The sequence below is a fragment of the Notolepis coatsorum genome, assembly GCF_963971535.1.
Source record: "Notolepis coatsorum genome assembly, chromosome: 11".
Classification (NCBI taxonomy): domain Eukaryota; kingdom Metazoa; phylum Chordata; class Actinopteri; order Aulopiformes; family Paralepididae; genus Notolepis; species Notolepis coatsorum.
In genome coordinates, this window is record NC_140175.1 from 104,817,134 (window position 1) to 104,832,428 (window position 15,295).

The 15,295-nt window shown below is 47.5% G+C and overlaps 1 protein-coding gene across 1 annotated transcript in view; it reads right to left on the bottom strand.

Annotated features, from left to right (window-relative positions):
* Positions 1 to 8,850: 8,850 nt before the first annotated feature.
* LOC311237232 (histone-arginine methyltransferase CARM1) overlaps positions 8,851 to 15,295 on the bottom strand; it is a gene marked incomplete at its 5' end in the record, with an annotated part of 90,290 nt that continues 83,845 nt past the window's right edge. The window contains 2 exons of the mRNA XM_084325039.1: positions 8,851 to 10,220; positions 10,477 to 10,566. Of these exons, the coding sequence (XP_084181165.1) occupies positions 10,196 to 10,220; positions 10,477 to 10,566 (115 nt within the window). The 3' untranslated portion in view covers positions 8,851 to 10,195. The remainder of the gene's footprint in view (positions 10,221 to 10,476; positions 10,567 to 15,295) is intronic.

Below are 15,295 nucleotides of genomic sequence, written 5' to 3' on the forward strand. Positions count from 1 at the left end.
TACCCTAACCTGACCTACCTTAACCCAGGCTACCCTAACCTGACCTACCTTAACCCAGGCTAGCCTAACCTGACCTACCTTAACCCAGGCTACCCTAACCTGACCTACCTTAACGCAGGCTACCCTAACCTGACCTACCTTAACCCAGGCTACCCTAACCTGACCTACCTTAACCCAGGCTACCCTAACCTGACCTACCTTAACCCAGGCTAGCCTAACCTGACCCACCTTAACCCAGGCTACCCTAACCTGACCCACCTTAACCCAGGCTACCCTAACCTGACCTACCATAACCCATGTCTACCCACATATTGCTCTGGAGTAATATTGACCATGTCCTCTGCCAAAGTGTGTTAACAGAATTAGATCTGAATATCTTTGCATTAAGCAAAGTGTCCTTTGGTGCTGGCTCATGTTTAAATATTATTAATATTTCATATGTTCATAGCCTGTCTATGCGATCCGGTCAGAAGTCAAATTGAAAATGTGAAGCATTGTTGTTATTTTCCAGCAGCAGTCTGATGATGGATAGTCTTAGTTTGGACCAATCAAACGGCTCTGCGGTGAACTCATGCTGCTGGAAGAGCCTCCTCACAGTGCCGTCTTCTTTTGTACTATTGTTTGTATGTTCCAGAGAGAATGTTTCACTTCAGAACATGTGAATCATTAAAACATTGACGTTGTTGCAGACTGAGCTGTGCGGGTGACTTTATTCTACAGGCCAGGTTACCATGGTTACCACGGTTAGATTTGATTAAGATTAGATTCACATTTATATTCATCATACAGGCAGCACAAGTACAGTACAACGAAAAGAAGTTTGGCATCGAACCAGAGTGGGAATCGTAACAGTAAAGTGCAATAGTAATATACAATGTACAGGTGATTAAACTAGTATAAATTAGTACTACTGAGCAGTGTTATTTTATTTTAGTCTTAGTCATGTGTCAAATGCTCTTTTTCATTTTAGTCATATTTAGCACTTATAGTCACCCCACACACTACAACCGACCAAACTGGTCCACGTGAACATGAGGGGATCACCTCCCGGTACCAATGACCCCTCCCTCTTCGGCTCTTCCTCCGCCACCCTCCAATTAGGTACATTAACTCAGGCCTGAGATACACAATATAGGATACACTACACCACATACAATAGGGTATATACCAATTATACAGGAACACAAACGGGAAGCGCCCCATAAAGAAGAAGACTATTCTTTTTTAATTAAGGGGTTAGTTTTCATAATTTAAGGGGCATATTCAGTAGATTTACCATTTAAAAACCACTTAAATTGTGCATACATTGATTATTAAATTATTGTGTGCCTGTGATACTGTTTAGTTAGGGGTATGTTCCATCATTTAAGGGGCATATTCAGTAGGTTTACCCCTTAAAACCAATTTAAACCATGCCTAAATTCCCTGAATAACAAGAAATATAATTAAGGGGTGAAGTAAGGACAAATTAAGGGCTAACTGGACACCTTAGAATGTACTTACTTTACCCCTTAATGTGAATAAGTAAGGTTTTTTTTTAGGGTTATTCAGGGATGAATTCAGTAGTTTCCCCCTTAAAAATCTGCACCATTTCCAGTAAAAATCCCTTATTAACTCACTTTTTAAGGTAGAACTTATTTGTTTATTTAGACGGGACAGAGCATATTACTGGACACTATAAATAAATGCAGTGTAAATACACCGGATTTAGCAAGGATGGGAGGGATGTTGCGAAAGTGGCTCAGTCAGGACGGGAGACACTCGAAAGAGGTGTGTGGAGGAGAATAATATTTCCAGCAGCAAATATGAAGTTCAACAAGTGAACGAAGAGGAGGACAGTGAACCGTTACCGAGCGCAACAAGCACAGGCTCCGCCAGCAGTGAAGAGCGGCGCGCAGAGCCACAACGTTTTCCAGGCACAGCCTCCCCAGTGGAGAGAGAGACGGACACGGGGAGGATTAAGCAAGTCACCTGCAGGTTAACCTACTGAGTTTACTGTTAATTCCTGTCGTTTTTCTGCTGTGTAAACGTATTTGTTGGGGTATTTCTGTGTAGAATAATAAGCGACAGCGCAGCTAAATGCTAAGGTTAGCTGGTGGTTAGCTGCTAGCTAGCCTGCTACTCTGGTCAGTGTCTACTGTCCACAGCACGTGTTATTATCAGTCGACCTAACCATATGACTGGTGTTTCAGAAGGCAAAATTACATAGTTATACAGATAATTTAGGAACAAATTATATTTGTGTGATCCTTGATGTAGAATAATTTCTTGTCAAATGTTGGTTCCAGTGCATGTCGGCGTCGTGCAGCCAGACTGAATGAATGAATGAATGAATGAATGAATGAATGAATGAAAACTTTATTTAACAGATTGCAGAATGGGTACAATACAGTACGGCTCAATACATACAATTGTTAAGGGGATGCAGACCTGAGAAAGACGTTTGTCTTGTTTCCATCAGGGTCCCCCTGAGACCATCCAGAGATCTGTCATTATGGACATTTGTTAGTTATTTCGCGACAATATGGTTAATGTGCTTCTTTCAAATGCTCCTGCTTAATTTCTGATATTATCAGATAACTACAGTTGTTGGTTACAAGCTATTAATTTACTCAGCCATTTACATATTTCTCTTAGATGGGGTGGCAAATTGAATGGAATTTAAATGATTTACTGACTATAAAATATGTTACATACATAGATAATGGATATATGCAGCCTCACCAGGAGGTGGTATATTGTTGGACAAAGTAAAGCCCAAGAGCTTCTTTTCATCGTGGTCCTTTACCTGTTGGTGTGTGTTTGACTGTGTGAGTGAGTACATGAGAACATAAGAGAAGATAAGATCTGAGAACGTATTTGAACACATCTGGCGACCGGCGCTATTGATATACAAAGTAGCCATTGGGTATTTAGCGAGTTGGCGCATCAGTCGAGTGCAGCGCATCCGTGCATGTGCGTGCACGCACTTCCCTTCTGCTCACAAAAGCTTGGTTGCATGTCGTGCAACCCCGTCCCATGAGCAACGCGTACCTCTGCGAGTAGGTAGTAAATAGGTAAGGTAGATTCTTTTTTTTTTTATCTACTTTTTCTCCCAATTTTTCAAATTTTCTCCCATCCCAATTTCGTATTATCCAATTCTACCCTCCCCTGTCTTGAACGTTGTTAGACCATGCCTCCCACTGATCGGCTGCAATGTGGACGAAGCCTTGCATCACGTGTCCCCTCCGGTACACGAGGAGGCAGCTGTTGCATCTTTTCACTGTGGTGTTATGTTAATGTGTGTGCGCTATACGCGAGTGTACAGGCCACCGTACTGGGGGTCAGGTAGAGTTCGAGAGGAACCTAGAATGGACACCCGTGTAATGTAGCGACGCATAAGCTAATAAAGAGACTAACAACCAAAGCAGAGGACTCACGTATTTGTTACCGTGTGAAGTAACACGACATGGTGTCAGAAGTCCTGCAAGAGTTGTGTATGAGTTCGGTCGGACGTTAAAGTGCCATTTGAGACTTGTTGATGACGAAGAAAAGCAGAAGGAAGAAAAAAAATATGCTGGCTAATAACGCTGTAGCCCCGGTAGCGGCAGCGGTTTCAAGTGCTACGTTTAGCATCCAGCCTCCCGAGTCCTTCGACTTCTCAAAGCCGCAAGAGTGGGCCAAGTGGATACGCAGGTTCGAAAGATTTCGTCTGGCAAGTAACCTAAATGCTAGCTCTGAAGATAATCAAGTCAACACGCTAATATAATTGTATGGGCGATGAGGCGGACGATATTTTGCGTGGATTAAATCTGACTGTGGATCTACGACGTACGTACCAAGGGTTGCGGGATGGATTACAGGGTTTCTTCGTGGTCAAGAAGAACGTGATCTACGAACGCGGCAAGTTTAATATGTGCAATCAGGGAGAATGTGAAACAGTCGACTCCTTTGTGACGGAATTGTAGGCGCTGGCGGAGTATTGTACATACGGAGCGCTACATGATGAACTTATACGTGACAGGCTTGTCGTCGGTCTGATGGATAAGCGGCTGTCAGAACGCATGCAGCTGGACCCGGACTTGACCCTAGAGAGGGCAATGAACATGGCGAGGCAGAGTGAAGAGGTGAAACGACAGAAATCCTCTCTGCGAGGTGACGCCAGGACAGAGGCAAGTGACATTAAATCGGTCGACAGGGTGTTTAAGAGCAGTAGCAAGAATTATGCTAAGAACAGCCCCCAACAGGCTAACGGCTACCCAGCCAAATCACACAGTGCCCAGTACTCAAGGGGGAGAAGTGTCCAGTGTCATAAATGCGGCAGTTCTCAGTCCCACCCACAGCGCGATTGCCCTGCTAATGAGGTGAAATGCCATGCATGTGGGAAGATGGGGCATTATAAGCGTGTGTGTAAATCTGCCAAAAATGTACATGAGGTTGAAGAAGACTATTCCTGCTCCTGTGATGGGGAGGAGGAGCACATGTTCTTGGGCAGCATCACAACTGATGGGGAGCCATGGATGGTCGACATAGACATCAATGGCAGACGTGTGCCATTCAAAATAGACACTGGCGCTGATGTTACTGTGATGCCTCACACTATTCAGAGAGATCTACAGACACAAGGATCCACCTACCCTACAGAAGGCAACAAAACCACTGATGGGACCTGGGAGGAGTCCACTAGATGTTGTGGGCGTCGCCAAGCTGTTGCTGAGGAGAGGAGAGAGAGAGGTATTGGAGGACGAGTACGTCGCTCGACACCTGCACTCAGCGTTGCTGGGGAGACCTGCTATCAGCAAGATGGAGCTTGTGGCACGTCTAGACAGTATCACGATGGAGACGCTCAAGACGACCTACCCGAAGATATGCAGTGGTCTCGGTGAGATGAAACAGCCATATGCAATCAGGCTGAAACCGGGGGCTCAACCATTCTCGCTGAAGACGCCCAGAAGGATTCCATTGCCACTGATGGACAAAGTCAAGCAAGAACTGTCCCGCATGGAAAGCCTTGGAGTGATCAGCCGGATCGAGGAGCCAACCGACTGGTGCGCCGACATGGTAGTAGTCCCTAAGAAGAAGACAAGTGAGGTACGCATATGTGTCGATCTCACAAACCTCAATGAGTCAGTGTGCCGGGAGAAATACACCCTGCCAACAGTCGAGGAAACACTGGGAATGCTGGCCGGAGCCAGGATATTCAGCAAGTTAGACGCAAATATGGGATTTTGGCAAATACCCCTGACTGAGGATTCGTAAAAATACACGACCTTCATCACGCCGTTTGGTCGTTATCACTTTAATCGCCTACCTTTCGGCATCGCCTCCGCCCCAGAACACTTCCAAAACAGAATGGTGACTGAGGTCACAGAGGGGCTGGAGGGTGTCGTCTGCCACATGGATGATGTGCTGGTGTGGGGCCGATCACAAGAGGAGCATGACGCTCGTCTGCATGTCGTGCTGGGGAGGATCAAGAAAGCAGGAATCACCCTGAACACTGATAAGTGCGACCTGTCAAAAGAAGAGGTGACCTTTCTAGGCCATGTGATCTCCAGCAGTGGCATTAACCCTGACCCGAGTAAGACGGATGCCGTGAGGAGGATGGAGGAGCCGACAAATGTCAGTGAGCTGAGAAGCTTTCTCGGAATGGTAAACCAGTTGGGGAAGTTTATCCCGCAGCTGGCGGAGAGAGACAAGCCCCTGCGAGACCTTCTGTCAAAGAAGAACTGCTGGCTGTGGGGCATCGAGCAGGCCAGAGCCTTTCAAGATTTAAAAGATGCACTAATATCCCCACCAGTGTTGGCCATGTACGATAACCACAGGGAGTGCAAGGTCTCAGCGGATGCGTCGTCGTACGGCTTGGGGAGTGTGCTTCTCCAAGAATGGGATGGAGTGTGGAGACCAGTAGCCTATGTGTTGCGGTCTCTCACACAGACTGAGCAGAGATACGCACAGGTTGAGAAGGAGGCCCTGGGCTTGACCTGGGCTTGCGAGAGGTTTAGAAATGTTCTCATCGGCAGACACTTCCAGCTGGAGACGGACCACAAGCCTCTCCTGAGTCTCCTGGGGTCTCGGGCGTTGGATTATCTCCCTCCACGGATTCTGCGCTTCCGGATGCGCCTGATGCGCTATTCCTATTCCATTGCCAGGGAAGAGCCTGTGGACTGCTGATACGCTCTCACGTGCTCCTGTGAAGAGGAGAGAGACATCAGAGGAGAAGGAGTTATTTGAGAATACAAATATTTATGTGGACATGGTAATGGAGAACCTGCCAGCGAGCACTGCCTACCTGGATGAGCTGAGAGAGCAGTTGGAGGGGGACAGTGTGTGCGCACAGGTGAAGCAGCGGTGTGCAGAGGGATGGCCAGCACACAACAATGAACCGGCTCTCAGGCTGTACTGGGCGGAACAGGCGTCACTCACAGTAGAGGATGGACTGTTGCTGAGGGGAAGCAGGCTTGTAATCCCTTCAACAATGAGAAACGATGTGCTTGCCAGGCTGCATGAAGGCCCCCAGGGGGTGGTAAAGTGCAGGGAGCGCGCACGGCAGTCTGTATGGTGGCCCGGGCTCAGCCAGCAGCTGAATGAGCTGGTCCTCAACTGCCGAACATGCAGCAAAGAGAGAGAGAACCAAAGGGAGCCCCTGATGCCATTTCAATACCCGGAGCGACCGTGGCAGAAGTTGGGAGCAGACCTGTTCATGCTGGAGAGCAAGACTTACCTGCTGGTTGTGGATTATGCATCAAGGTACGTGGAGATCGCTCTGCTGACTCCCACAAAATCAACAGACGTCATCCACCACCTGAAGTAAATTTTCACACGGCACGGTATCCCGGAGGAACTGGTGACGGATAATGGGCCGCAATTCTCCGGAATGGCCTTTGCAGCGTTTGCAACATCATATGGGTTTCGCCATGTTACAAGCAGCCCGAGATATCCCCCGAGTAATGGGGAGGCAGAACGTGCTGTCAAGACGGTAAAAGGCCTCCTGAAAAAGGCAGCCGACCCATACCGTGCTCTGCTGGCATACAGAGCCACCCCGTTGCATAACGGATACAGTCCAGCCCAGCTTCTTATGGGGAGGAGACTCCGCACAACGGTGCCAACACTTCCTGCTCTACTGGTCCCTACTCTTCCCGACAGTAAGGCGGTTGTTATGAAAGAAGAGGAGAAGAGAATGAGAGATGCACAAAGCTACAACCGGCGTCATCGTACGCGAAGTCTCGACAGGCTCACTCCAGGAAAGGAAGTGTGGGTCACAGATCAAAGTGCAACTGGAGTTGTGGTCAGCAGTCACCCCAATCCACGTTCGTACATCATAGATGGACCCCATGGAACATTAAGGTGAAACCGTCGCCATCTCGTCCCCATGGAGCCCTCACCGGAGCAGAGTGCAGCAGAACCTACGGAGCAGGAGGTCCTGGAACCACCAGCTACTCCCAGAACCAGGTCTGGGAGATGTGTGGTGAAACCAACTAGGTTGGACTTGTAAGAGACAGTAGAGAGAGAGAAAGAAAAGTGACATTCCTGCAATAGAATGAAAGAGGTTTATGGTTAAGCTAAGACATGTGTTTCATGTTTATATATATATTCGTTTAGATATAATGTTCGAAAGAAAGCAATTGCTATGTTTAATATAGCCTATGGTTTATATGGTGTTAAAGAAATTGTTTAGTCAGTTCAGATCGGAACAGACCTTTTAGATATAGAGGCAGAATAATCCTCTAAGTCTAAGGTCTGGGGAATCAATGGCAGTCTACCCATTGATTCTAGAAAGGGAGATGTGGTGTTATGTTAATATGTGTGCGCGATCGAGAGTGTACAGGCCACCGTACTGGGGGTCAGGGAGAGTTCGAGAGGAACCTAGAATGGACACCCGTGTAATGTAGCGACGCATAAGCTAATAAAGAGACTAACAACCAAAGCAGAGGACTCACATATTTGTTACCGTGTGAAGTAACATGACATTCACCTGTACAGCGCGATCTCTCAGCGGCGAGGAGTAACGTGTGGGAGGCTCACGCTGCCCCCGATACTTCCTGATTCTGCTGTACAGGCGCACCAACCGACCTGTAGGAGTCGCTGTCCACAACGTCCGATCCCCACCCACCGTCTTTCCCACCCCTAACACTGCCAATTGTGTTAGTATGAACGACCAGCCAAGCCGGAAGCAACGCAGAGAGCTGGGCTCGAACCCAGCATCTCCTGCGTTAGTGGCGAGCGCCTTGCCCACTGCGCCACTTAGCCGCCCCGCAAGGTAGATTCTTTAGTAGCAGAGTGTATACTAGTAAAAGATTAAAAGATAGTTTTTTTAGTTTTTAGTTTTTAATTTCAGATACTGATTGAAGAATGGATGTGTGTTTTTAGTCGACGGCGGAAGATTGGTCGTGTTTCGGCTGCCCTGACACCGTGGAGCGAGGACCAAGAATAGGCGGCTTCTCTCTGATGACGCTCCCGGAGCTGTGAGTGGGTCCTGAGGTGGCCAGAAGATGCAGAGCGGAGGGGTCTTGAGGGCAGCTTTGCTGAAGTTCAGCTCCTTAGTGTGAAGTGGTTGGTAGCTTCTGAAGCTATGATTTCACAACATTGATTATATTATATATTATTCGTTCTTCTTTTCCTTTTGACTAAACATGTCAGCCTAAATAACAAGCGTTTGCCTCTTTATGTCTTATCGTTTCCAGTAGATTTGAGCCGTACTGTATTGTACCCATTTTGCAATCTGTTAATAAAGTTTTCAATCAATCAATCAATCAATCAATCAGATTGTATTTTGTGTATGTGACCACATGGGGGTGCTGTTCTACAAGGTCAGTTCCCTTTATCCTCTTCATTGGTTTCTGACCAGATAACAACTTCAATAAAACAAACACATCAGATTGAAGATAGACGTTTATTGCATTACTTTACACATTGCCACAAACACATTGCTGTGAGCTCTCTCTCTCTCTCTCTCTCTCTTTCTCAAGACCAGTAGCCACCATTAAATTGTAAGATATATTGACAGTAATGTGTTGTTTTGTTAATGACGTGCCCTGCATGTGCATGTGTACCTTTAAAGAGACAGGACACAGAGACAGAGACATGTTGACTCCAAGGGACAAATATCAAGCTTCCATGTTTTATTTGAAGAAGGCACTTTAATTGGAAATATTTATTATTAATAATAATACTTTTCCTAACTTGTAAAGTGCCCTCAAAACAGAATGTCCATCAGGGTTGCTAAAGTTACTTCCAAACCTATTTCAACCGTTATTCCAAGATGTGTACAATGATGATAGTGTGCATGAGTTCACAATATAAACACATTTGTCTCTTCAAACAATCTAAAATGGAATCCACTATGCAATGTCATATTCTTTTTGTAAATACCGGTTACCATTATCGTTATCATTATCACATTACTGTACTGTAATTCCAATACATGTAGTCTAATCCGTCCCCAATCCTGCCCAGCCTATAGCTGCCTACCTCACCTCTCCACCCTGCCCACTATACCAGCCTAGCTGCATCCCTCTCCTCTCTGCCCACTATACCAGCCTAGCTGCATCCCTCTCCTCTCTGCCCACTATACCAGCCTAGCTGCATCCCTCTCCTCTCTGCCCAGTATACCAGCCTAGCTGCATCCCTCTCCTCTCTGCCCACTATACCAGCCTAGCTGCATCCCTCTCCTCTCTGCCCAGTATACCAGCCTAGCTGCATCCCTCTCCTCTCTGCCCACTATACCAGCCTAGCTGCATCCCTCTCCTCTCTGCCCAGTATACCAGCCTAGCTGCATCCCCCTCCTCTCTGCCCACTATACCAGCCTAGCTGCATCCCTCTCCTCTCTGCCCAGTATACCAGCCTAGCTGCATCCCTCTCCTCTCTGCCCACTATACCAGCCTAGCTGCATCCCTCTCCTCTCTGCCCACTATACCAGCCTCCCTCTCCTCTCTGCCCAGTATACCTCCCTCTCCTCTCTGCCCAGTATACCTCCCTCTCCTCTCTGCCCAGTATACCTCCCTCTCCTCTCAGCCCAGTATACCAGCCTCCCTCTCCTCTCTGCCCAGTATACCAGCCTCCCTCTCCTCTCTGCCCAGTATACCAGCCTCCCTCTCCTCATCCAAGATCCTGCAGTGACAGACAGACAGACAGACAGACAGACAGACAGACAGACAGACAGACAGACAGACAGACAGATAAACACAGACAGCACTGCCCCCTGGAGATCTGGAGGCCACTATCCATGCAGCCAGGATGGCATCCTACACACACACACACACACACACACACACACACACACACACACACACACACACACACACACACACACACACACACACACACACACACACACACACACACACACACACACACACACACACACACACACACACACACACACACACACAGTAGAAATGGTATGTACAATGAATATTTGCATCAAACACAGTGGATATTACATAAAATGAAGCTTTTTAATAATACTATTTGTTAAATTTGAGGATGCCATAAGCTGACCTGAAGAAGGGGTTTTTGAGGTCCAGGGTGTTGGCTGATCTGAAGCCCGATTGGTCCACCAGGGCAGTGATGGTGATGTCATAGCTCTGCCTGGAAGCAGAGAGAGAAGGGAGAATGTTTGTGGAAAATAGGTACTGAGGTCTTCTGGTCCTGGTCTTGACTTTTACTCTGCAGGATAGATGCAGGATGGAGGACTTCTACCATGGCTACCACTGTAGTACTAATGCAGGATGGCAGACTTCTACCATGGCTACCACTGTAGTACTAATGCAGGATGGCAGACTTCTACCATGGCTACCACTGTAGTACTAATGCAGGATGGCAGACTTCTACCATGGCTACCACTGTAGTACTAATGCAGGAGGGAGGACTTCTACCATGGCTACCACTGTAGTACTAATGCAGGATGGAGGACTTCTACCATGGCTACCACTGTAGTACTAATGCAGGATGGAGGACTTCTACCATGGCTACCACTGTAGTACTAATGCAGGATGGCAGACTTCTACCATGGCTACCACTGTAGTACTAATGCAGGATGGAGGACTTCTACCATGGCTACCACTGTAGTACTAATGCAGGATGGAGGACTTCAACCATAGCTACCACTGTAGTACTAATGCAGGATAGAGGACTTCTACCATGGCTACCACTGTAGTACTAATGCAGGATGGAGGACTTCTACCATGGCTACCACTGTAGTACTAATGCAGGATGGAGGACTTCTACCATGGCTACCACTGTAGTACTAATGCAGGATGGAGGACTTCTACCATGGCTACCACTGTAGTACTAATGCAGGATGGAGGACTTCTACCATGGCTACCACTGTAGTACTAATGCAGGATAGAGGACTTCAACCATGGCTACCACTGTAGTACTAATGCAGGATGGAGGACTTCTACCATGGCTACCACTGTAGTACTAATGCAGGATGGAGGACTTCTACCATGGCTACCACTGTAGTACTAATGCAGGATGGAGGACTTCTACCATGGCTACCACTGTAGTACTAATGCAGGATAGAGGACTTCTACCATGGCTACCACTGTAGTACTATGATCCTGGCGCTGCTCTGATGGCTGCCTCTCTGATCGCTCCGACGAGACTGTGCTTTATTTTGTTAATTTTTATAGTATTAGGAGTTTTATTTGCACCAACTGTTGGTGCATTATATGTGTATGACCGTCAGTCAATCATTGACATTGGATTAAGAAAAACTTACCGTTTGGATTGCTCTCTGGATCGGATCGCTGAACAGCAGAAATGGCCCACCGAGATCCTTTGTTATGCCGGCCATGGACAAGACCACCAAAAGCCGCCGCGAAGACGAGGAAAAAGGGCTGGGATCCGAAACAGGCTGAGATCCAGACGACACCGTACACCACTTCCCAGTATATTGCTAGCCAATGTACAATCAATAGACAATAAACTGGATGACATCCGAGCAAGGATTCAATATCAAAGAGACGTTAGGGACTGCAATGTCCTTTGCTTCACCGAAACATGGCTAACACCGGAGGTTCCAGATCACGCGATTCAACCAGCGGATCATTTCTTTATCCATAGGAAGGATCGGACACAATCAGAGTCCGGTAAACAACGTGGTGGAGGTATTGCCTTCATGTTTAACAAAAATTGGAGTGATCCAACGAATGTGAAGGAATTATCCAATCACTGCTCCCCAGAACTGGAATATATAACCATCAAGTGTCGTCCTTTCTTCCTCCCGAGGGAGTTAACGGCGATCATCCTGGTCGGAGTGTATATTCCACCGCAAGCCAACAACAACGCCGCGCTCTCCAGACTACACGACGAGGTAAACAATATACAAGCGACGAACGTTAACGCCGCCATTTTAGTACTGGGAGATTTCAATAGCGCCAATCTGAGAAAGGTATTGCCTGATTTCTACCAGCATGTGACTTGCAACACCAGAGGCGGTAACATCCTAGATCACTGTTACACGCAATTTAAAGGTGGCTACAAGGCTCATTCTGATAGTGGCTTTGGCAAGTCAGATCACGCATCCATTTTCCTTACACCAAAGTACAGACAAAGAATTAAAAGTACTCCCGTAGTCTCGCGAGAGGTGCAGAAATGGGATGTGACGTCAGAGGATACACTAGTGTCAGTGTTTCACAACACAGACTGGATTGTATTCCGCGACACAGATAACATTAATGCCTACACGGAGACAGTGCTGGACTATGTCTACTAGGGTGAAAGAAACAATCCCCACTACCAAAATGAAAGTTTACCCAAATCAAAAACCCTGGGTAGACAAATCCGTCCGTGAAGCTCTGAGAGAGCGCACCAAAGCATACAATGACGGCCTAGTGGCAGGCAACATGAACGACCACAAGGTGGCGCAACACAACGTAAGGAGGACAGTGTCAGAGGCCAAACGGCGCTACAGGGATAAAATTGAACTCCAGTTTGAACAAGCTGACTCTAGAGCTATGTGGCAGGGGCTCAAAACGATGACAGACTACAAAGGCGCCTCCCTCAAACTGAACAGTGACATCTCCTTAGCAAACGACCTCAATACCTTCTATGCGAGGTTTGATGCTGGTAATAACAACACCAGCTCACAAGCCTCGGCAATGGGGGGGGGGGGGTCGGCTGCTGATGGAGGCGCAGTGTTCAGGGTAACAGAGCATGAGGTGAGGCGGACCTTTAAAAAAGTGAATATCAGGAAGGCAGCAGGTCCGGACGGCATCCCCGGCCGCGTCCTAAAAGTCTGTGCCGACCAACTGGCCCCAGTATTCACTGACATATTTAACCTGTCCTTAGAACAGGCTGTCATCCCCACCTGCCTGAAGAAGTCCACTATTATCCCTGTACCCAAAAAATCCAAGCCTGCTTGCCTCAACGACTACCGCCCTGTAGCTCTCACCTCCATAGCCATGAAGTGCTTTGAGAAGCTAGTAAAGGGCTACATCTGCTCCTCCCTCCCCATCAACATGGACCCCCTGCAATTTGCATACCGCCCCAACAGGTCCACGGAGGACGCCATATCCCATGTGCTGCACACAGCAGCAACACACCTGGACAAGAGGCAGGGGAACTATGTGAGAATGCTATTCATCGACTACAGCTCGGCATTCAATACCATAGTCCCCTCCATACTCATAGCCAAGCTCAGGGACCTGGGCTTGGGCTATGACCTCTGCCAGTGGGTCTTGGACTTCCTGACTGGCAGACCCCAGGTGGTGAGAGCAGGCAACTGCACCTCCTCATCCATCACCCTCAACATAGGGGCCCCCCAGGGCTGTGTTCTGAGTCCCCTCCTCTACTCCCTGTACACACACGACTGTGTGGCTCAGCGGAGTAGCAATACAATCGTCAAATTTGCTGACGACACAGTGGTGGTGGGCCTGATCTCTGCCAACGACGAGAGGGCCTACCTGGAAGAGGTCAAGGTCCTGGCGGGATGGTGCCAGGAAAACAGCCTCTCCCTGAACGTCAGCAAAACAAAGGAGATGATTGTGGACTTCAGGAGGTCGGGGGTCAAGGACTACAGCCCCCTCAGCATCGACGGGGCACCGGTTGAGAGAGTCAACAGCTTCAAGTACCTCGGAGCCCACATATCCGAGGACTTGAAATGGACCATACACATTAACAGTGTGGTGAAGAAGGCACGACAACGCCTCTACTTCCTCAGGCGCCTAAGGAAGTTCCAAGTCAGCCAGAAGATCCTTAAGAACTTCTACTCATGTACAATAGAGAGCATCTTGACCGGCAACATCACCTCCTGGTTTGGGAATAGCACTGCAAAAGACCAAAGCAGACTACAAAGAGTGACACGTTCAGCCGAACGCACAATTGGAGGGGGGCTCCCCACCCTCCAGAACATTTACTACAAGCGTTGCAAGGGGAAGGCTAAGAGAATTATTAAGGACTCGAGCCACCCGAACAACTGCCTCTTTGAACTGCTGCCGTCAGGCAAGCGATACAGGAGTCTCAAGGCGAGCACAGAACGACTCAGAAGTAGCTTCTATCCCCAGGCCATCAGGCTGCTAAACGAACAATGAATGAACACTACACAACAACAACCACCAAACACACATAGCACACACATCCACACGCACACACTCACTTTAAACAAACACACTGTAGCACCCACTACACACACTTTATAGCACACACCCACTTTAAACAAACACACTGTAGCACCCACTCCCCACACTTTATATTTATGGATGAAGGATTGCACTACAACTCGTACACCTTACTGTAAATTGTACCTAAAATTGTACCTCATCCCATTTCTGCTTTGCACTAGATAGTACTGTACATTAGTACACTGCATAGTTGTGTATTGTATATTATATGGTAACTCAGAACATTGTACATATGTCTATACCGAACAACTGTGACCTCATTTTCTTCTTCTAAATTCATGCTATATTATGTTATTATGTTATTTGATACTATCTTGTCTAGCACAGTCTCTGGAGCGTAACAGTAAGAAGCATTTTGTATGAAAGTATTCTGTACTTCTGTATGACAACTATTAAAGAACTTGAACTTGAACTTGAACTTGAACTACTAATGCAGGATGGAGGACTTCTACCATGGCTACCACTGTAGTACTAATGCAGGATGGAGGACTTCTACCATGGCTACCACTGTAGTACTAATGCAGGATGGAGGACTTCAACCATGGCTACCACTGTAGTACTAATGCAGGATGGAGGACTTCTACCATGGCTACCACTGTAGTACTAATGCAGGATGGCAGGATGCACGCACAATGGAGGACTTCTACCATAGTTCTCTCAGTATGAAATCTAGCAACATGTCTCTCCCTGCT